The 22205-nt window shown below is 40.6% G+C and overlaps 1 protein-coding gene across 4 annotated transcripts in view; it reads right to left on the minus strand.

Moving 5' to 3' along the window:
• The window catches only part of CREBBP (CREB binding protein), a 47619-nt gene that overhangs the window by 24826 nt on the left and 588 nt on the right, over nt 1–22205 (minus strand). Inside the window, exons 2-17 of one of the 4 annotated variants that reach the window (XM_070955403.1) lie at nt 19911–20446; nt 16112–16288; nt 14979–15228; nt 13828–13941; nt 11406–11645; nt 10782–10878; nt 10351–10500; nt 9869–9986; nt 8858–9050; nt 7547–7600; nt 5271–5365; nt 4745–4933; nt 4089–4505; nt 3145–3324; nt 2841–3015; nt 2226–2344 (exon numbers count right to left, since the gene is read on the minus strand). In XM_070955403.1, coding sequence (XP_070811504.1) covers nt 2226–2344; nt 2841–3015; nt 3145–3324; nt 4089–4505; nt 4745–4933; nt 5271–5365; nt 7547–7600; nt 8858–9050; nt 9869–9986; nt 10351–10500; nt 10782–10878; nt 11406–11645; nt 13828–13941; nt 14979–15228; nt 16112–16288; nt 19911–20446 — 3104 coding nt within the window. Of the gene's footprint in view, nt 1–2225; nt 2345–2840; nt 3016–3144; nt 3325–4088; nt 4506–4744; nt 4934–5270; nt 5366–7546; nt 7601–8857; nt 9051–9868; nt 9987–10350; nt 10501–10781; nt 10879–11405; nt 11646–13827; nt 13942–14978; nt 15229–16111; nt 16289–19745; nt 20447–22205 lie in introns of all 4 variants that reach the window. The other 3 variants (XM_070955402.1, XM_070955404.1, XM_070955405.1) reach the window with 3 other exon arrangements.

Here is a 22205-nt window from a genome sequence, read left to right on the forward strand (position 1 = left end):
GACCCCTTGGAGGGTAGAGCCGAGGATTTTGTTCAGTATCTGTATGACAAAATCACTCAGATTCGGGAAGGCCTGGACTCCGACTGGGTAGTGTCAGGGGGGATGACTGCGGCAGGTCTTGAGAATGTTATCTGGGATGAGTTTGATCCTGTGACCCCTGACGACGTGGACAGGATTCTGGGTGGACTGAACGTGACCACATGTTTATTGGACCCGTGCCCCTCCTGGTTAGTGCTGGCTTCTTGGGAGGTGACGTGAGGCTGGCTCCAGGGGATTATAAATGCTTCATTGGGTGAGGGTGACTTTCCCGCCGCCTTGAAAGAGGCGGTGGTGAGGCCTCTCCTCAAGAAGCCTTCCCTAGACCCGGCACTGATGGCTAATTATCGTCCAGTCTCCAACTTTCCCTTTGTGGCGAAGGTTGTCGAGAGTGTGGTTGCGCGACAATTCCCCCAGCACCTGGATGAAATGACGTATCTGGATCTGTTCCAGTCGGGCTTCAGGCCTGGGTACAGCACGGAAACAGCATTGGTCGCGTTGGTTGATGATCTCTGGAAGGCTCGGGATAGGGGTTGCTCCTCTGTCCTGGTCCTATTAGACCTCTCAGCGGCTTTTGATACCACCGACCATGGTATCATGCGGCACCGGTTGGAAGAGTTAGGGGTGGGGGGCACTGTGCTGCGGTGGTTCTCCTCCTTTCTCTCCGACCGATGGCAGTCTGTGTTGGCAGGGGGGCAGAGGTCGACCTCGAGGCCCCTCATATGTGGGGTGCCACAAGGGTCAGTCCTCTCGCCCCTTTTGTTCAACATTTATGTAAAGCCACTGGGCGAAATCATCCGTGGTTTCAGGGTGAAGTACCACCAGTACACTGATGACACCCAGCTGTACATCTCCACCCCGGACCACCCCAACGATGCCCTTGAAGTGATGTCCCGGTGTCTGGAGGCCGTGCGGTTCTGGATGGGGAGAAACAGGCTCAGGCTCAACCCATCCAAGACCGAGTGGCTGTGGTTTCCGACGTCCCGATATAGTCAGTTGATGCCCTCGCTGACTATTGGGGGCGAATCGCTGTCCCCCACGGAGAGGGCTCGCAACTTGGGCGTCCTCCTGGATTCACGGCTGTCTTTAGAAGAGCATTTGACGGCTGTGACCGGGAGGGTTTTTCATCAGGTTCGCCTGATTCGCCAGTTGCGTCCCTTTCTGGATCGGGACTCCTTACACACAGTCACTCATGCCCTCGTCACTTCCCGCCTGGACTATTGCAACACTCTCTACATGGGGCTCCCCTTGAGAAGCACTCGGAGGCTCCAACTGGCGCAGAGTGCGGCTGCGTGGGTGGTTACGGGAGCGACATGGCGCTCCCATGTAACACCTCTCTTGCGCGAACTGCACTGGCTCCCGGTGGTCTTCCGAGTGCGCTTCAAGGTTTTGGTTACCACCTTTAGAGCGTTCCATGGCTTAGGACCTGGCTACTTACGGGACTGCCTACTACCACAAATAGCCTCCCACCGCCCGGTACGCTCTCATAGAGAGGGGCTCCTCCGGGTACCGTCGGCCAAACGGTGTTGACTGGCGGCCCCCAGGGGGAGGGCCTTCTCTGTGGGGGCACCCACGATCTGGAACAAGCTCTCCCCGAAGATACGGAGGATCCCGGATCTGCGCACTTTCCGCCGCGCACTTAAGACCTTCCTATTCCAGCAAACTGGCCTGGCCTAACCTTTTCCCCCCTTTTCTTTTAAATTGAAAATTTTAAATCTGTTTTTAAATTATTGGGATGTTTTAAATTTGTCTTGGGCTAAATTGTTTAATCTGGTTTTATTTCTGCTTTTAAATTTTTGTATTTATATATTTTATTTTTGTGCCTGTTCACCGCCCTGAATCCTTCGGGAGTAGGGCGGTATATAAATCTAATAAAAGAAAAAGAAAGAAAAAGAAAGAAAGAATTAAGAAGAGGTTAAGATAAAATAAAAAATAGAGAAAAAAGAATATTATGGCAGAAAATGAAATATGTAAATTGTATCTGGAAAAAATAAAAAAGAAGATTGGATTAGATTATAAAAATCAATATATAATTATGTTATAAGTTGTAAAAGATGTGACCTGGTCAATACTCTGTTCATAAAATATGTATGTAAAAGAAAAATGTAATAAAACTTGTCTAAAAAAAAAGAAAAGAAATATACATAGCCAGAAGAAATCAGCTAAGTTCCGTCTGTTTACTCACTCACCGGAATACCTAGAAGTTGAGGATCCACAGGCTGTCTGAAAGGTAACGATTCTGGATCCTGACGATACAAAGCTTCCAGGGTAGGCATGAGGGCCTGGCGCAATTCTTCAGGTTTAAAGACTGTTAAATAAAAACCTTCTTATTATCCATCTATCCCTTCATCCCTCCCAACACTTCTACACTGCTCTGAATTTCCATAATTCAAGGCATTTTACTTAAAAATTTATGCAATCAACCACGAGTTATTTCTATATTTCTCAAGAAATTTTTTAGTCTTCACAAATTTCATTGAAGAAATTTAATTACAAAAAAATGCAATAATCCCTAACCCCTTGCTCAGGTAGCTTTAAGAAAGATAAAATAAATATTGTTGAAGAAAGGATCAGTAAATGATAACTAAAGCTAAAAAAATATGATCCTACCCATATACCTTTCCCCCCAGAGATTAAGGACAAGCCACAAGGATTAGCTATCAATTAGCCCTGCTTCTCTTCTCCATGGTACCTGGATGGCTGATCTAATGCAAGGAAGACTTAGGCCTGACTGCACAAGAGGCTTGACTGTTTTGCTGTCTAGGCTCAGAAGATATCCCAGAATTAGAGAGATGCAGACTTACTTTTTTTCCGTGACTGAGATGGTGATGTAGACTGCGATATGGTGCCATTGCTGTTCACATCTTCCTCCTCTTTTAGCTCTGATTTTTTTCCTTCTATCTCCATTGACTCTTGCTTGCAATCTACCCCACTAGTTTCTTCTTTGGTTCCTGCAGGTCCCGATATGTCCTCCTCCAACTAAAAAGCAAAGGGGAAGTAGGATATTTCTCTCCAGTGCAACCTTCTAGATTGTCCATTTTTTTCAAGTAAGCAAGAGTAGATCATGCCTTTTATTAATCTATTGATAATGACTTGGTTCTCAATTACCTCTGGTTTTGGCTCCAGCTGAGCCTCAACATATTCTGAATCAGCTTTTTCCATCGTGACTTCTGCTTTATTTTCTTGCATTTGTGTTTCCTGACCAAGTTGCTGGGCACTGACATCAGCACTGGCAACAGAAGCTGGTGTAGGTATCCTATTGTCTGTACTTGCTGCTGCTTGGGATAGCTGGAAAGAGAGGGAGGGATGAAAGGAAGGAAGGAAGGAAGATATGAAAACCTGACTTTACAGAATGGCACTAAATCTGCAACATTAAACTGAGATGGCTGTCCATAAATATCTCTATATGGTGAATCTGCTTTACGTACCCATCTAAGAATCCTCAATAGGAAGTTAACGTAAGTCAGAGAGCCATCTGCTTTCCAACCTGTTTACTGTAAGCTGCCTAATAATATGTTTGAAGGATTGTGGCAGAGTTTAAGAAGGGATTGCTCTGTGCACTGTACACGTGAAGCACTTGCAGAAGAGCAATTGTTTTGGTGTGCCATAAGAAAGCTACAACAATGCCCTTGAAAAACAACACGTGCAGAAAGATCTGAATCTTGTAAACTTCCAATTTAGAGCTCTTAAGGAAAGTTCAGAAATGGTAGATGATGCAAAATGTAAAGGTGCTAGCTGGAACCATCTGCCAATCAATGCTAAAACATCTGTTGTGACCAATTAAAGTGCTTCACCATTAAGCTCTTTATGGCAAACAATCAAAGATGGCAAGCAGCAATTAAAGGTTGCCTGTAAAGAGTCACATTCTGTCAGCCCTTTGATGGCATTTGGGATGAGGTACAAACAGTCTACTTTAAAAAAAAAATTAAATGGCTTGCTTTTGCCCAATATCACAAGTTTGGATAGCGATGCTTCACTTGCTGTTTGGTTTCTAAGAGCTTCCAATTGAAAGGCAGCAGAAAGCCCAGACAGGGAAAAGATGAAACACTTACCGGAGTACTGGGCGCCTGAGTTGACAATGGTGGTGGCAGTGGCTGCAGGGGTTGTGGGGTGGGTACAGATGGAGGATGCACGGGGGTCTGAGGCTGGGGGGTGACCTGAGCTGGTGTTGCCAGTTGCCCCGAAGGGGTGCTTTGCATCTGCATGGCGTTGGGAACTGAGCCAGCAGCTGGAGTGGGACCTTGGCCTGATGAGGAGACAGGGGTGGACGGCTGGGCAGGCACAATTGACTGTGGTGGAGTAAGTCCCGGTGGGGTTTGGTGTGGAAGAGATGGCACTCCAGCCACTGTGGATAATGGAGGTGCGGCTTGATGAAGGGGTGACTGGCTCACTGGAGGACACGAGAGCTGATTGTTTTGTGATCCCAGTAAGGTAACTGAATTAGGAACAGCACTGCCAGGAAGTTGACCCTGTTAGAAAAACCTACACTTAACAGGATATATAAAAATTCATCTAATTCTTGTGCGCATACTGAGACACACAAATACATCATGTTTTCTTCTTGTGCAAACAACAGCCACTGTGCTATCCATTCCCCACAACTAAAATTTAGTTAAGATTCCATATTTTGCAAACAGGTACCCAAAAGTTATTGAAACGAATTTGCCAGAAAAAAATCGAATAAATTTTGGTTTACTGCAAAACTTACCTGTACTACGCCAGCCTGTGCTGCTGGCTTCCCTAGGGCTGTACTGTTGACATTCAAAACTCCACTAGAGGCAGAAAATTGATTCTGGGGCAGGAATTGGGTTTGGCTGGTGGGCTGACCCAAGAGGTTGCCAGAATGAGCTCCCATCACATTTTGAGACTGAGGCATTCGGGAAGGAGACAAAGCCATCTAGTAAACAAAACAATCTACTTGTATTATGATTCTGGATCACAGGTTTCAGAAGGCCCAGATAATAACTACAACAGGAAGAATGGCTTTGTAGTGAAATACTGAACCAAACACAATGCTCTTTTAAATGGCTTACACTGAATATTTCCCAGGTTCTCTTGTGTAATAGAGAGAGTTGGGTGAGATCAGAAAATCAGTAAATATTGCAATAAAATGCATTAACTGAAAATTCCAATGCGGCAATAATGGAAAGGATGCAAAGCAACCAATAGCTGAATTGACTTTCTGAAAGTATTCTAAAAACTGAACAATGAAAGAAAAATAATATAATACGAACCGTCGAAACAGAGGCCATGGAGTTCATCTGAACAGGGTGATTCAGTGGAGAAGTCGCACGAGGCCCGACTGATGCTGGGGGCATTTGGGCATTCCCTATGGACATGGAGTTAAACTGATTCACTCCTGCAAAATGTACCCCCAAAACAGCTCATTAGACACACAATGTCCGAGCCCCGCTCAGACCTCAAACAGGCAGGAAACCCAGGTAAACAACCGGGAAGAAACAACAAAGAACACTTTTGAGAGAACACTGGTGGGAGCCCAATGGAATCCAATTATCATAAGTGGGATTCAACTGGATCTTTAGCAGTCAGGCTTCTGGCCTAGATAGGGGAATGAAACCACTCCGGTTGCCCTCACAGATGACTAGTGGTGGGATGATACAGAACAGATATTCCCTTTCTTTAGGTAAAGCCACAATGGGCACAACTGAAGTGACATTGGGCAAAAGTCCTTTAGCTGCGGAGCTAATGGACTGTTCAATTGCAATTCCTCAGCTGGACTGCTACGTGGTGCCAGGAGGTTCAGAAAAGAACACTTTTGCAATGCCTTTGAAAATAACTGTTGCCTTGTGTGAGTGAGGCTGTATTATTTTCAGTGATTATTTTTTTATAATAAAATAATTCATTGAGCTTGAATTATTTTATTATAATTGCAATTTTCCTTTCCTTGGGAACCGGCAGAAGAAGAGGCATGTCACAAGTGTTTCAAAGTACATCCCCTTTCTTCCTATTTTTAACATGACTTCTATGTAACTCCACCTATGAAAGGAGAGTTTTTACTTAATGCAGGGAGAGATCAAGTTAATAAAACTATTTTGCCTGCAATACTGCTGACTCTGATAAATCTCTAATTCAGTTCTAAGTGGTAGTGACCCACAGCTACCGTATTTTTTGGAGTATAAGACACACCTTTTCCCCCCCTAAAAGGGGGTGAAAATTTAAGTGCGTCTTATACACCGAATGTAGCCCTGCCAACCCACTGGCCCCCACCCTTTGGCCTCTGCCTCGCAGCAGCTACCTCCTTGCAAGCAAACAGTAAGAAAAAACAGCTCTTTTCAGCTTCAGCACAGCCTAATTAGCACAAGTTGATTGGATTGGCATCCCGACTCTCAGCTGATTTGCTCCCAGCTGTTTTAGGCAGGGCTCTACTGCTTGCTGCAAAGAGGTAAATTGCTGGAGCAGATTTTTTTTTTTTTCCCTTGTGCTAATCAAACTATGCTGAAAACGAAAATGAAAATAAAGCAGGCTGTTTGCTTTAACGAGGCAAAATTGCTCGGAGGCAGAGGCAGATTTTTTTTTCTTCTTTTCCTCACCAAAAAAGGTAGGTGCGTTTTAGACTCCGGTGCATCTTATACTCCGAAAAATGCAGTATTTGAAAAAAAAAATCAAGGATCTGTTTTCATATTTTTCATGCACGACGATTGCTTTGGGCCTTCCTTTATTCCGCCTGTGCCTTTACTTTAGACCCTTGTGATGGAAAGTACAGTGTTTCTGCAGAGTTGTTAAACTCTAGAGATCGTGCCACAAGGTGCCGATTTGTGTAAGAGCTTGCTGAGGGCACAGCATCCGTTTGAAAGACAGTGCAAAAATTCCAGAAGAAGCTTTGCTTTGATGAAGATTCAGGCTAAGTGTCGCCCTGAAGATTCACACAACAACGCGTGGCCAAATGCATACCTATTTCCTTTTTAAAAAAACTATTAATTCTGTTTCCTTGCAGAGGCCCGTAAGATTAAAGCTGATTTTTGCAGTTTTATCATATTTGTTGATCCCATAATGCTGCTCTTCCTAAAGTCTCATTAGAAAGTTTCCATTTGCTTTTCATCAGACTTCACAGAACATAGATGCTACCTTTTCATCATCAGCAATTTTGAAATTTCTGCAAGGACAGTTGATTTCAGTATATCTCAATTTAATACACCATTTGGGAGAAAGGAATGTCTGTTAAGTCTGAATTTAACAAATGGACATAATTTATGTCATTTGTGTGATCATGTGAATGGCATAAACTGATTCAAATGATGAAAAAACATAATTATGTTATTTAATAAACAACATAAATTGCTTCAGAAGAAACAGACAGTGAACTCCCAAGTAAAATTTGGAGGTCTAGAAAATCAAGAACTTACTGGGAGATTATCAAGCAAAGTGACTTGGGATAGAATGTTATTGGAACAGGTGGCATAATTGGAGAGGCTAGGTAGGGTATCCTAGCTGAAAGCAAAAGCCACAGCAGAGATGCTGAGTAAAAGAGGAAGCAATGGATGTTAAATACCTTGAGAGGCTTGCATACGGCCCAGAGGCACACTTGGCATGGATATAGGCCCATCTGGAAAAGAATAAATGAACGTTAAACTCTGATTGAATTCTAAGTTACGTTAGAATTATTTGAGGCAACATGTTTTAAAAATGATTAATTATTCATAAAATCAGAAAATTAAAAATTGCAGATGGTGCCATCATCTTAAAAGATGGATTCTCCTGTCAGTCTCCCACACAAGTACATAAGGAATAAGTAGCAGTTTTACCAACTGGAGAGATTCCCAAGGGTAATAGTGTTTGTTTATTTACTAGATTTTTAAAAATCCTGTATGACATGCGTTAGCTAGGGATCACCAAGGCGGTTGACTGCCTCTGTGAAAGGAATTTTTTTGGGTGGTGTTATTTTTACCTACGGGACGCCTGAATGGTAGTAGGCAATCGGGAGAGGCTCCTTTCTTGTCCCTTGCGCAGTTTATTCGCTCACAGGAATCTATCCGCCGAGCTGCCGACCTCAGTGGTGCACAGGCCCAGCGTCTTACGTGAGCCACTGCGGCCCCAATCCTGCCCTTATTACTTTATAAGTAATTCACGGTAGCAGGCATAACTTTCCTTCTTCCTCCCACTTTCCCCACCACAACCACCGTGAGAGGTGGCCTGGGTTGAGAAAGACCGGCCCAAAGTCACCCAGCCGGCTTTCATGCCAAAGGCAGGACTAAAACTCACTCTCTCCTGGGTTCTAGGCTAGCACCTTCACCATGAAACCGAACCTGTATACTCCAAACACTACATCTGTTACACTGTGGGAGGTGCCATGGTGGTAAACCTTGCTTCTCGCACTACTAAGCAAACATCTAACAGAAGCTATAAGCAACGTGGGAGCCTGGTCTAAACTTCTCCAGCCTCCACCTCAGATGAGGTCATGCGCTCCCTACATTGATACCTGAAGGCAGCAACAGAGCGATGCATAACAAAGTCAAGCAATCCATTTGGGAAGGAAGTGCTGAGAAAGATGCTCTGGCTCATCTTCATCTTTATGCTGGGAAAGGATCATATTGTCTGCTTAAGAAAATTCATTCGGGGATGCTAGCGAGGCACAACATCAGGACTTCCTTTCCAAGGGAGGAGGTCCAGCAAATGTCATCTCTTCAAAATTTCAGAAAATGGTTATAGATCTATAGGCAAATTCAAATTTGATCCTGCTTCCCTGTGGTTTTAGAAATTTTCATTTTTAAAAACTTGCTAAGATGGGATTTTTGAATGCAAAAAGATAAAAAGGAGAAGTAGCAAGGTCTTTCCTGCTCTGTATTTTTAGTGAATCACTTACTGGGAGGTCTCACAGGCTGCGCTTGACCCACAGTTGCTGCCACCGGTGGAATGCCAGGAGGTTGAGACCCAGGGGCCTGTAAGGCTGGCTGATTACCCAAGATCCCTTGCTTATGCAAACGAGACCTCCGTTTTTCTTCTAGCTCTTTTTGTATCTTATATATTTTCTCTGCTAATAAATGGTAATATTCATCCTGAAAAAAGAGAATTTTAGGATCAGGTGAGCACAGATTGAAGTTATAATTTGAATCCATTTTCGTACATGAATAGTGACCATTTGAAGCAGCCATCTCATGAAGCCGAGTACCTAAGCTGAAAAAATACTTCCTGAAATTTGGCACAACACAGTCTCTAGATGAAAGACAGGCAATGTATCATCCTCCAGATGATGCTTGATATGATCACCTACGACCTAAAATGGAGGATGATAGGAATTTAAGTCTAACATCTGGACAGCTTGAGCAAGCTGATGCAATACAGTTGATTTAACCAGTCAAAGCCCTTCTGGAAATGTTGTGCCCGATAAACATGCTGGCCAGATCTCATCTTCTCACACAGGCATGTAAGACAAAGAATCGAGCCTGGCTCCTTTTCCTGGCAACAGTACTGCCACGACCCTTTTCAACTTCTCCTGTTCTAGGATTTCCTGGCAGTCTCCTGTTCAAGGGCTACCAGAAATTGTATGTAGCTTTAGATTCCTACAGTAACATAAAAATACTGTGACATTCCAGACTTCTTCACTTTAGAAGAAGATGTTCCTATAGATTCAGATGCTAGACTTAAACTAGAAGACTTTCCTGTGAGAAAGAAACTTTCCAAGCACTCTTTCTAAGCACTGAAGATTGAAGTTGTTACCTAACTCTGGCAATCTTTTAAATCATTATAAACATAGAAGAGCCCTGCAGTGGAAGCTCATGGAGAAATGTACCTGAACACAGAATTTTTCAAAATTGTGGCATTATACAGCACTTGACATATTCAACCAAATCTTTTTTTCAGATCAGTAACATACCCTACTGTTAGCCGATTCATACATATCGCCTTCAACTTTCCTAGCATAAGCCACCAAATTTTCCATCCGCCGATCTTTCAAAGCTGCTGGATCTGGAGTTGGAAAAATGGCTTGTACGCTGAAAAAAAGAAAAGATTTAATTCCCTTTAGAAACACTGCAAGAAAACAGTGTATAGTGGAAATACACTTAAGATTCCAGCTCTAAAGAAATTCAATGAGAATTACTCTTCCTTCAGAATGATATGCAGCAACTGAAACCTTTGCTGGTGGCACTGAGACAAAAGATGAAATTGGGAAGTAGAATAAATGTGTGAAGTAGCCTTTCTCATACAGTGAAGAAGAAATCAATGTTTACTGAAACTAGCCAGTTTCTCATATTGTCTCCCAGGTCCCAAATGTAAGGAATGGCACTATAAGATAACATAATTAACAGACTAGTCTTATCCCATAGTGAGCTATGCCTTCCCCTGGTTAATACTTACAGTTTGTGTACTAAGTGATTGCGCAGATCCTGGGTAACATGCTCATGCCAGGTCTTCCTTACCCCGGTACTTGAAGGTGGTGCAGCTGTTGGCATAGAGCCACTGAGATTTCCAGCACTGCCAGAATTTGTGCCATCACTCATTAAGGGGCTAAAGAAAAGGCAGTTAGGGAACCTTTTGTAGATCTTTATTGTACTGAAATTTATTTCTGTATTTAAATATCCTTACTGATGATCAAAGTTAAGACATTATCAAACAACTGATTACTACAGCAAGCACAAGCAATGAAATTTTATTGTAATTTTATCACTGAACCCTCCCTACCAGGCAGATGAGAAATGTCCAAGGAAAGTAACGTTACCAAAATCTTGTAATTTTTAAAAATAGAAGTAATGGTCAACTGTAAATGCTCAACAAGAAGCCTTTCTTACTTTGCTGTCCCAAGTGGAGTCGGAAGAGACGTTTCTGAGATCATGCTAGTCTGTTGATCAGTTATTCCTCCTGTAGCCAGATTCATTTGATTAGTTCCTTTGGAAGAAGATTGTACTATGTTAGTCATGGAACATTTCTCAAATAACAAAGTAAAATACATTTAAATACATGATTAAAAGTGAGATGCAAATGAAATAAAAGTTATAAGCAGCATTACATGCAATGCAATCAGTGAAAATTAACATATTTTCCACCAAGGTGCTAACTTGCCCTCCATCCTCAACCATCTACCCTTTGTGTGCCAATGATGCTTACCGCCCTCCTACCAGAGAACTGATTCCATTTCGTCTCTGAATCACACAAACTGAATGTACAGTACAGGGAGAACTCTTATGAACCAAACAACTCCATTTTTTACCTATCTCAAGATTCTAAGTACTCCTAAGCATGGAGAAAAACTCATTCTGATTAAAGGAAAGTGATGTATCCCAGTTTCCAGCCAAGGCTATCCTTGCACATATCAATGAGTCTTTGCCTTCTATTCTTTTCCATTTTCCTGACCACATCAACTGAAAACAAAATTCTCTTTCTCTTTTGCTGCTAGAAGTAGCTTCCTTGCTTACCCAGTGCATTGATAGTCCTCATTTGCTGGTGGGTTTGAGGTGGTGTAGGTTGCTGGCCTGGGACTTGTGGTTGCAACGGCGCCTGTGGTTGATTGCCGTAAGGTAAGCCAAGAGCAGCATAGGCTCGTTGCATGGAACTGGGGTCAATAGGGTTAGGATTACTTAGGGAAGGAGTTATGGGCTGTCCTGTTCCAGATGCCACAGAATTCTGGATTCCACCAGCTGGTGACCCAAGGAGAGCTAGGCAGAGGGGAAAAATACTGAATTATGCAATACATATACCACAAGCTAATGCACTAATGATAAAAAAATGAAACACTAGCTCATAACTCTATGGAGATTCTCAGTCATCCAGGTCATGGTTGTCCCAAAGGTGCTTTTTCAAGAGGCAACTGATCTTTCTGGTTCTTCTTTGAAGACGTTTCGCTTCGCATCGAAGAAGCTTCTTCTGAAGAACCTTTGGGATAGCTCATAACTCGAACACATTTTTCAATCTATGTTCTCTAATGAGATAAGTGAAACTAAGACAGCCATGAATGACTAAATATAAATTTTGGGGCTGGATGGAGATCCAAACCTGAGTTTCCCCAGTTCTACAATGGGGAAGCTTTTGAAGTTTCTACCACACATATACTCTCAAGGTTTAGTTTATGCTGAGTTCACTTCCAAAGTAGCTCCAGCATTTTTAAAAAGACCATTCAACCTATCAGCAAATTTACGTTAGGGTTAGTTTGCAAATACTCAGAAGTACATAAATTTCTTAATGAACAACACTCCCTTCTGTTGATCTACAAGTGCATACAAAAGAATCATTGTAGGCATTGTTTCACCTCAAGATCAAAATAACTTTACCCCCTTTAGAATAGCTCTAATTATAATTCTATTGAAATGGGAGAATTCCAGTAGCACCTTGAGAAATCTATTCAAAAACTGAATTAGAGAACAGTCGGTCCTTAAGAAAAAAACAATTGTGATATGTATACATATATACAGACATACACATTATATTGACTAAAACCTGAGATGTCCAAAGCAGCAGCTATTCTCATAATGATAATTCATTTAGCTGACTACACTCTGTTTCTTTGCTGTGTAGTGCATCATTTCCTATCTTACTCAATTTTCACTCAACTATTTCCAAATAATTAATGCCGGTAGTCCTGATTAGAATTCAGTCCTACGAAGTATACTTCAGCAATTTATCCCTCAAATCCTTAGGACTTGGGATTCTCTGTTTTACTTCTCTACCCTGCTCTGCCCAGATCTGTTCTATCACTTCAGATTCTGTAGTAATTGACTCTTCAGAAAGATTGGTTACCAGATCTATTGATTTATATGATCTCCATATTAGCAAACAGAACAGAATATAATTATGGTCATAATTATATATCTGATTTTTTATTTTTATTTTTATGTATTTATATATCAAATTTAGAAACCATTCATCTTCCTCACAAAGTGATTCTGGGCAGTGATAGGTTTGGTGGTTTAATGAATGATTTTAAAGAAAGTTTTGAAATCTGAATACATTTTTAAAAAATATTTTCAGACCATTACTTTTTATATCCAACGGTAAGGCTCTCGTAGTTTTCTTAACTTGGAACCTACCGTGAAGTCAGATTCAGGGAACAGAGTCACAAAAAATAATGGAATTTTACTTTATTGATATAGACTACAGTAACAGAATGTTGAAAACCTGACAAGATTTCTCTTTACCTTTCTCTTACATTCAAAGGACTTCAGGTGGGCCCATCTTAGGTTTATTATTTATTTATTTATTTATTTATTAGATTTTTATACCGCCCCCTCTCCCGAAGGACTCGGGGCGGTGCACAGCCAAAGTTAAAAAACATACAATATAAACAATTAAAATACGTTTAAAACAGAATTAAATCTAAAATGGCTCCCCAATTTAAAATGCCTTACCCATACCCCTATAAAAAGACGAATTTAAAATTTAAAAATTTAAAATTTCCACATTTAAAAAGGAGGTTTCTTCCTCTCTTTCAGGACTAAGCAGGTGTCTTTGTAATAGCTGTCAGGTATTTTCTTCAAAGTTATCTCTATTCCTCTACATTACGGGTGTCAAACTCGCCACGCCACGTTGCCATCACATGACATATCGCGACGGTTTTTCCCTTTGCGGAGCTGGGGTGGGTGTGGCCTGTGCGTGATGCATCCGGCCTGCGGGCTGCCGGTTTGACAACCCTGCTCTACATTTACCCTGGGAGGCTTTTTAGCCAAATGCAGGTAAGCAATCAAACTATTTAAGATTAAACATCTTAATAACACTGTGGCTTTATATAGTCTTAAGTCGATAATATCATTTTAAAGGAACAATTTTCAAAGTAAAGCAGGAAATGGAGACAATGCATTTCTTCTGCATTTCTCTTTACTCCAATAGAAAAATTCTTCAACTTACGTTGCTGGCTTCTCTTGTCACTAGCATTTTTCAACGGGAGACATACTGGGCAGTCATGCCGCGTACAATTCTTCCAGTGAGATATGATCTGACGTGATGATGCACAATGTGCCACTACGGAAGAGAAACCATAAACTAAACCTCTATAGCAAGGGTGTCAAACTCGCGTCGTCACGTGACATATCGGGACTTCTCCCCCCTTCGCTAAACCGGGCGGGGCCAGCATGTGACGTATCCTGCGGCCCGCGATTTTGACACTTGCTCTGTAGTCCTGAATAACCTTAATTCCAAGTTTGTTAAATCACACAGTAACATTTGCAAACCTTGGATCTATGGAGTATCCACTAATTCCTACTATTTGCTACAGAGAATTCTCTGTGCTGATCATATACTGAGGATATCATCTATTAAACAAAGGACCAGTAACTAAAATGACTATATAGAAATACCATAAAGACATATTTTTCTAAAAAAGACCTATGCTGCATAGCCCTCACTGCTCAAATGAGTTACTGTAATTTACAAGAAATGCAAACTTTTGAGGTCGCCTATTGGCTTTGACCTGTTTTGAAATTAGAAGGAAAAACAAAAGATTAGCCTCAACAGTCAAACCTATCTTCCTTTAGGTTCCAAACATACAGAGGAAGCAGAAATGCCAGCAGAACATTAGAGTAAACTTTAAAACTTTTAATAAGAGAACGCTAGTTAATCAAAAGCAGCCCGATGAAAATGGATTGGAAGCAGCTTTTTGCAGTCCCACACAAAACAACAAATCCCTGTACTTTTAACTAGTGAAAATCAATGCAAATCCAATGAAGGTGAAAGCTGCAAACATGTATGAAAAGACATTTCTTTCCAGAGGATTCTAGCTTACCAAAGCAAGGAAAAAGAAATAACCCAGTCATTTTGATTTCAAGGGACTATACAACACCCTTAAGATGAGAACCATTGGCTTTTATCAGTCTCCAGATATGCTCAATTACCAATGGCTGTGCTGGCTGAGGATCATAGGTATTGCATTTCAACCTCTTAGATCACCAGGTTGCACTTTTGGTCGATTTCCATCTCCTAGTAGTTATTGTATGAAACCTTACGAAGGGACTGTGTTGTACCAAAGCTAGGGAGCAACACATCCCAGGCTGGGCTCTTACCTTGACAGGCCTTTCCCGCTTGACAATGTGTCATGTGATTTAGGACATTTTTCATAGTTCGGCAGTGGGGAAGAGCACATGTCCGCACTTCTCCATTGGCTTGTTCTCGCCTCTGACACTTATGAGCATGAAGTAGCAGAACCAACTGTTGCTGAATCAGTTTGCGTTTCTCAGGGTCCGCTGTTGGCCCTGTTGCCATAGCCTGTGTAGATACAATTCCCACTTGCTGTACCTGGGTTTGCATCTGAGACTAAAAACAAAAAATGCATTACATTAAGCTTTATACGTGCAGGACAACATACAGGCTTAATAAATATGTCAGTCTGACTACATCTTAAATCTCTTTGGAGTGATAAACTACCTCTTAAGAGTCCACAGGCCATTTTATTTTTAATGCTAAACTTTAGCATAATTTTGCAGTTTACATAACAATACACACAGTACATTGTTTAGGAATAAAAGACCCAGGACTAAAAAAAATAGTGCCATAGTCAAAATATTTTACAAGCCACAAATCTTATTATTCCCTAATGAAAAGTCATTAAAAATACAAGTAATTGAATTACACGAACATTACACGAGCCTTCACATACTGAATGGAAACCAGTTCAACTCAGTGCAGCTGCAGGGGTCCATACTTCACGGTTACATGAGAATGACATACATTTTAAAGCAATCTACCTCCATCTAAAAGTTTTTCTGGTGTTTGCTGATTTTTTTCCTCTCTGCACACTTTGAGAAATTTGCACTGCAAACAACTTGACAAACATAACCAAATAAATTTCCCATAGGAAAAAATTCCTTATTAGCTCACTCAACTTCACCAAGGTTGCTAATAAATGTATCCCAGCTATTTGAAACAGCTCCTAAAAATCTACTAAAATGTAAAGGCACAAGAAGGTTCATTCCAGAGTTCCCAACAGTTAACTTCATAACCCAGAGCTTGTCAGAAAACCTTATCACTTACTTCAGTCCCAAGTTATTTAGAATGCAGTTTTCTGCATATCTCTTGCTGTTATTCTCACGGAATACTATGATATTTTTGGCTTTGTTACCATCTTGCCCTAGTAGTATTGACAAAAAAAACCCCTAAGTACTATAGCGAACCTCCAAATAAGCTACAAGCAACTCACCATATTTGGCACACTGGTAACTGAAACACTCTTGATATCCGAAGAAAAGGGAGACAGGTTATTTGCTATGCCTTGTTTATTTGGTAGCGGTGGGTTGATTCCTGTTGCTCCCATTTGCTGCCCTCCAGGTTGACTAAATGGCTGCCCAAAGGGACCTGGGTTACTGGCCATTCCCATCTGGAACGAAAGCAAAATTAATGATGTTAGCATCCTGCATTCACTTAATGCAGGTATAGACCGAAAGGAATAGTATATAATTTTCCAAGCCCAAAGTGCAGCTTGCTTGAATTAATAGTAGAGGTAGTCCTTTTTTAGTGACCCAACTGGGACCAGCAACTCCGTTATTAAGCAAAGCAGTTGTTAAGTGAAACGGTGCTTACAATCTTCGTTCCGCTTGTTTTTGCTTTACAGACCTGGGAAGGTCATAAATACGAGAATTGGTCACAAAGTTACTTTTTCATCACTGTTGTAACTGCAAGTGATTATTGTTTGAGACAGTTGCTAAACAAGGACTTCCTATATACCTAAAGCTTAACAGTTAAGACTATTATAATTATGTACATGTTTTTGTAGTCACGATTGACATAAAGTCATGATTTTCAAATATTACTTTTGAAGGAATACTGCACCAAAAAGTCATCACTGGAATGGGAATAAACATGTTTCACAGGAAGAGGAAATTACATGACTTTCATTTTTAAAATCTTATTTATAATATTTTAACATAAGGATGCACAAGAATAAAAATTCAATGGTTTTAGCTAAAATTAGTATCTGAAGACTTAAGTACAAAATATATCAAACATTGCTGCCACTCGATAGAGGAGTTCCTTCAGATATGTAAACCACTTGCTCTGCTCTCCTGTGATTTTTTTGGGTGGCCACATTAACTTTTAAGAATTGTAAATCAGAAATCGAGACTCTGTGACCCTCCGGAGGCTTTGGAACAAGAAGTCCCAGCATTCATGCTCCACCATTATGTTAGTTGGGACTGATGAAAGTTGGCATTTAACAGAGAGAACTACAAAATAAACTTAAACGACTGCTTGTGTAAGGTATGCATTTTCTACCTGCAATAATATTTTTCATCTTGCTTACTGATTATTAATACAGAAATTGCTAATATCCAAGTGTAATTTTGCAAAGATTTTGAAAAGAAATTTGTTGCTAGATCTCAAAATTGGCAATTAAAAAAAACCTGAAGGTAAATCAATGGACAAGATTTTTTTAAAAAAATCAAACAAAATTATTTGAAATGTTAAATTATTAAAGAACAATTAAGCCAACAAAAAGTTAACTACAAATACGTCAGGTAATTTGCTACTAGACAAACTAGATAATTATGGAAAGCATTCAAATCCTGCAGTCTATTTTATATGACCAATGTGTCTTAAATTTCTAATCCTCAAACTATGACCTAACACTTCATAGCCAACCATTAACTATTAAAATCTTTGCAAATTATTTGGATCCAAAGAATAGATGATGCTCCTTAGAAAATAACATTATACAATGTCTTGATCTGCATAATTTACGGAAAAAAGTGAGTAAAAGAGCATTGTAAAAATGTAAAAACGCATGTTGCAGAGCCATGGAATATAGAGGCCTTCTGCTTTCTCTCCTTCCCTTCTGAAGAGTCATTCAACGGTGGGATAGGCAGCACGGGAAAAATGAAATAACTTCTCCCAATGATAGGATTTCTTTCCAGAAAGATAGTAACGAAACAAATTCCTTAATTTGTCATGGAAATCGTTCTATCCAGGACTATCTGTCCTAAGGGCGTTAAGCCAGCATTGCTCTGAATACCAGTTTCTACAGAGTAACCAAAGAAGCGGGTTAGGGTTGTGCCTGTGTCACTTGCTTTTGGATTATTCTCAGGCAGAATAATGAGCAGCCCTCTCAATTGAGTTTATAGTTCTCCAGAAATTTCTGAAATGTGTCTTTATATTAATTGATTTCCAATATTTATATATTCCTCTATAGTCCACAGTTGAAAACTTGCAAATAAAACCCTTATTATGCAAATGAAAAACAAGAAAGCAGAGCAACCATACCAGTTAAAAACAATGAATCGAAACAGTAATGCTTTAGTCATGCTTCTCAGGAAATCTTTAAAAATGCCATAGAAAGAAAAGTACTAAAAATGCACCATGGCAGAAATATGGAAATCTAATAATATTCAATAAGTATTTGTTTGGCACTGAAAAGGGTGAGCTGAACACTGGACAGTTCTAGGGATGGAATTCTGTCAGCGACAAGCTAGCCCTGAATAGTTTCGCTCCTAAGCAGGCCCCATGCCACACTTCAGAAGCAGACTTCAGGAAGACCAAACAAGAATGAGCATAAGTCCCGATAGAAAGAAACAATTCTTCTGGTGCTGCAACTCAAGCAGCAAAGGGCTTTCAAAATCAATATTTGAACAAGCTTTAATTAGTTGGAAATCAAAATGAGGAGTCACCAAAGTTAACACCCCACAGCACTATATAATTGTCAAAGTGCCCAGTTCAAATCAGTAACCTTACAATGTAATATTTTGTGTCCTCTAGATTTTTTTAGACTTAAAAATTGCAGTAATCAATTGGCATAAAGACCCATGGATCTTTAAAAGATCTTAGAAGACCGTGCTCAGTGTTGGGCCCTAAAGACAAAAAAGCACCAAATCGGTGTGGGGTTTGGGGAAAAAAATCCCATGAGAAACGGTTCAATGAACGGAGTTTAAGTATTCTGCTGAATAGAAGACTGAAAAAGATAGGATAGCAGTCTTCAGACATGTAAAACTTGTCATAATACAGGGTGGAGTAGACTTGTTCTCTGTTAACCCAGCAGGCAGAACCAGAACGAATGGGTTGAAAACATAGGGAAGTAATTCAAATTAGATATTAGGAAGAATTCCTGAGAAGAGTAGAAGTCACCTTGTGAATAGGTACATTTCCCTTCACTGGAGGTCTTCAAACAGAGGCTGGATAGTAGTAATCTGTGTGAAATCCTTAATCTACCCTTCACTGAATAGTGGGGTCAATCTAGATGACCTCTGAAATACTTTCACACGTTACCATTCTGTATCTATGTAATATAACGATGGCCTGTCACTGAGCTTAATACAGGCTGTCAGGGGACACGTGTCTTTAGTTCCTTCTAAAATTAAGTTTTCTAAACTAGGGAAAAGTCGCACTGCCCCATTCCCTGCCCTGCTACTTTGTGACACACACGCTCTCCAGCCCCCTCTGATCGCACCAATAAATTTTGGCAGAGTAACTGCAAAATTCAGAGTTTTGTATCCATCTGAGATCCATCTGAGATTTTAAAAACACACTGACTTGAAATATAAGTCCAACTATATGCCAATGTGATTTTAAACAATACAGACAGCACGGAAAAAACAACCAAAAATCCTTTAAGACCAAAGAATGCAAATCATTATTTTGTAGCTCTTGCTCTATTTCCCAAAATTTTGTGTAGCACTCGGCCACCTCTGCTCTAGACCTTAGATAACTAAATCACACTTATTCTGATATCTTTTGAAAATTAGTTATTTAAATGAGAGCTGCAAAAGCAAATGCCTTTAAGTTTAGCGTTCACAAAGCATTTGAATAAAACTGCAAACCATTCCCCAGTTTATATGACCCCTACATACTTTTGCCATGGCTCCTGCCTGGCCTGTGTGCCCTGTTATTTGAGGAGACACCTGCGTCAAGGTCTCTGCCAGCACATTGCTTGCATTTCCCTGTACGGTGGGGACAGAATACTGCAATCCGGCACCTCGGCCTCTTCCAGTTGTCCCAAGGGAACCATTCATTACCTGCCCTTGTCCTTGTTGGGTCTGATTCATTAAAGTGTGGCCAGAGTTATTGTTGAGAAGACCGGGATGAGCCTGGTTGAAGCCAGTGTTCATACATATCCCAGAACCTGCCTGGGAGGTTGCTGGACTGCTTGTCACCATTCCCACTTGTTTCTGTGCTTGAGAATTCAGGCCTGGAGTGGCTGTGGTGTTGGGCCCAGATGTGCTGGCTGTTTGTTTGGCTAGGCTTGAAACACCAGCGTCTGCCTGATTTAATGGACTCTTGCCCATCACATTCAAGTTGCCAATATTCACACTGTTTGATTGTGCCGGGACTTGGCTATTGATGCTCTGCTGGAGAGGGCTACCGGAGTTCACATTCCCAATTCCTTGGTTAAGAGAAGAGCCACCGCCTCCCCTCAGAAGTTCAGAAAGTTGTTTGTGTTTAGAAGCTGCATCTGGAACAATGTTTCCGCTGCTGTTTACAAGGTTCAGCTCTCCATTGGGGATCAATTCATCAGGAAGATCGTTTTCCAAATCAAAGAAAGTTCCAAAATCTGTAAAGTTAACAGAAGTTTGTGTAAGAAAGAAAATCTTTATACCCAGTTAAATCAATTCTGAACATAGTTTAGAAACACAAAAGAAGCGCTTTGCAGCACAGCTTTTCTACCTAACATACCGATGGAGGCAGTTGCCAGAGAAAATAAAAAACCACCATACATTAATATTTCTTTAAAAAACACACTATAGCATACAGCAAAAGTAATGAAATTAAACAGAGAACAACAGTACATTAAATGATTCAAAAAACATTTTTATCATTTGTTTTCCTATACAAAGTATTACTCTAACATTTAGAAAATGATTCGTAGGATCAGAAATCCACGAACAGAAAAATACACTGAAGAACACGAACTGCATTATCACGGTTTTGAAAATCTCAAACGATAATGTAATCGATAGAGATGCAAGAAAGACCAGCTAGTTCAGTGGATTCGTAATAGCAATAAAGAGTTCCGCTACCATAAGAAAACTGTAAATTTGTTTAAACTCTAAACCCTAAAGTGTAAAAACCGTTCAGATTCTCACAACACTAGCACAGCTATTGTCTTCAGAACTTAAAAATGAATTTGAGCTTTCAAACATATACATATAACTATGATTTAAGGATATCCCAAAAGGTGCGTTTTTCAAACGGCAACTGGACTTTCTTGATTTTTCTTGAAGAAGTTTCAATTTCTTGAAGAAGTCTTCAAGGAAAAAATCAAGGAAGTCCTGTTGCTGTTTGAAAAAATCATGTTTTGGCATAACCTGGATGATTGAGAACCTTCACAGACAAATGGTTTAGGGATGCCGGGCAGTGGAACGGGGGAAGAGATGCTTCAAAAGAAAACAATTGTTTCATATGGTTTAGGAGATTGTACCACATTACAATTGGCAATGCATTCTCAAAACCTAACTTCTAAGCTTCCCGTAAACCGCATCAATCAGGCTGAACATAACAGTAAACTATAGTTTACCGACAATCAGATAAACAAATAGTTTACCTCTGGGCCTGAACAACTCACTTAAGTTTTATTCAAGCTATTACACGGATAGGAACATTAAAATATGAGACATGTATTTTAAGGTTATCTAAATCTGAAGGTGACAAATGTTTCAAACAAGTATGTTATATACATCAAAGTGTTTTCAAAATTAAATAGGCCTACCCGTAATGTAATTTTGCTAATACAGTATTTCATTTATTGTGCTTATTTGAAGGACTGTCTTTTCCTGTTATATTTCCCAACCCACTACACAACAGGGAGACAGGGTTGCCCCCCCCCATTAAGAAAGTCCAACTAGCGAGACTAAGAGGAAGGGGCTTTTCTATAGCGGCTCCCTCCCTGCATTTTATAGATGGGGGGATACCGTCCAAAAACCAAAAGCAGGAATTTCTCGCATTTCTATAACGTAATGTACAAAATTGCTAAAATATGTAATAATTTTAAAGCCACATTACAGCTAAGCACCTCTCCGAGTTTAAGTCCTACCACTGTGTATCAAAGAAAGGGGCTTTTGAGCTCTCCACAACTTCACAAACCTCTTCGGAAGACGGCCTCGTAAAGAGACCCAACTAAAAGCCCTATACGGGGGAAGCACACTCACTTAAGTAAACACAAATACTTCCAGAAGACAACCACAATTCTAGTTCACAACGGAAGATCGTGGAAATGTTTTGGCATTTGTCAAGAAGCGTCGGGCGACGGGGTGGGGTGGGGGGCATTTTGACACGTCCGGGACCAAGGAACGTCCAAGGGAAAGGCGAAGAGC

Source organism: Pituophis catenifer, unplaced genomic scaffold (genome assembly GCF_029215685.1).
Source record: "Pituophis catenifer annectens isolate HBS135680 unplaced genomic scaffold, rPitCat1.0.hap2 SCAF_16, whole genome shotgun sequence".
Classification (NCBI taxonomy): Eukaryota; Metazoa; Chordata; class Lepidosauria; order Squamata; family Colubridae; genus Pituophis; species Pituophis catenifer.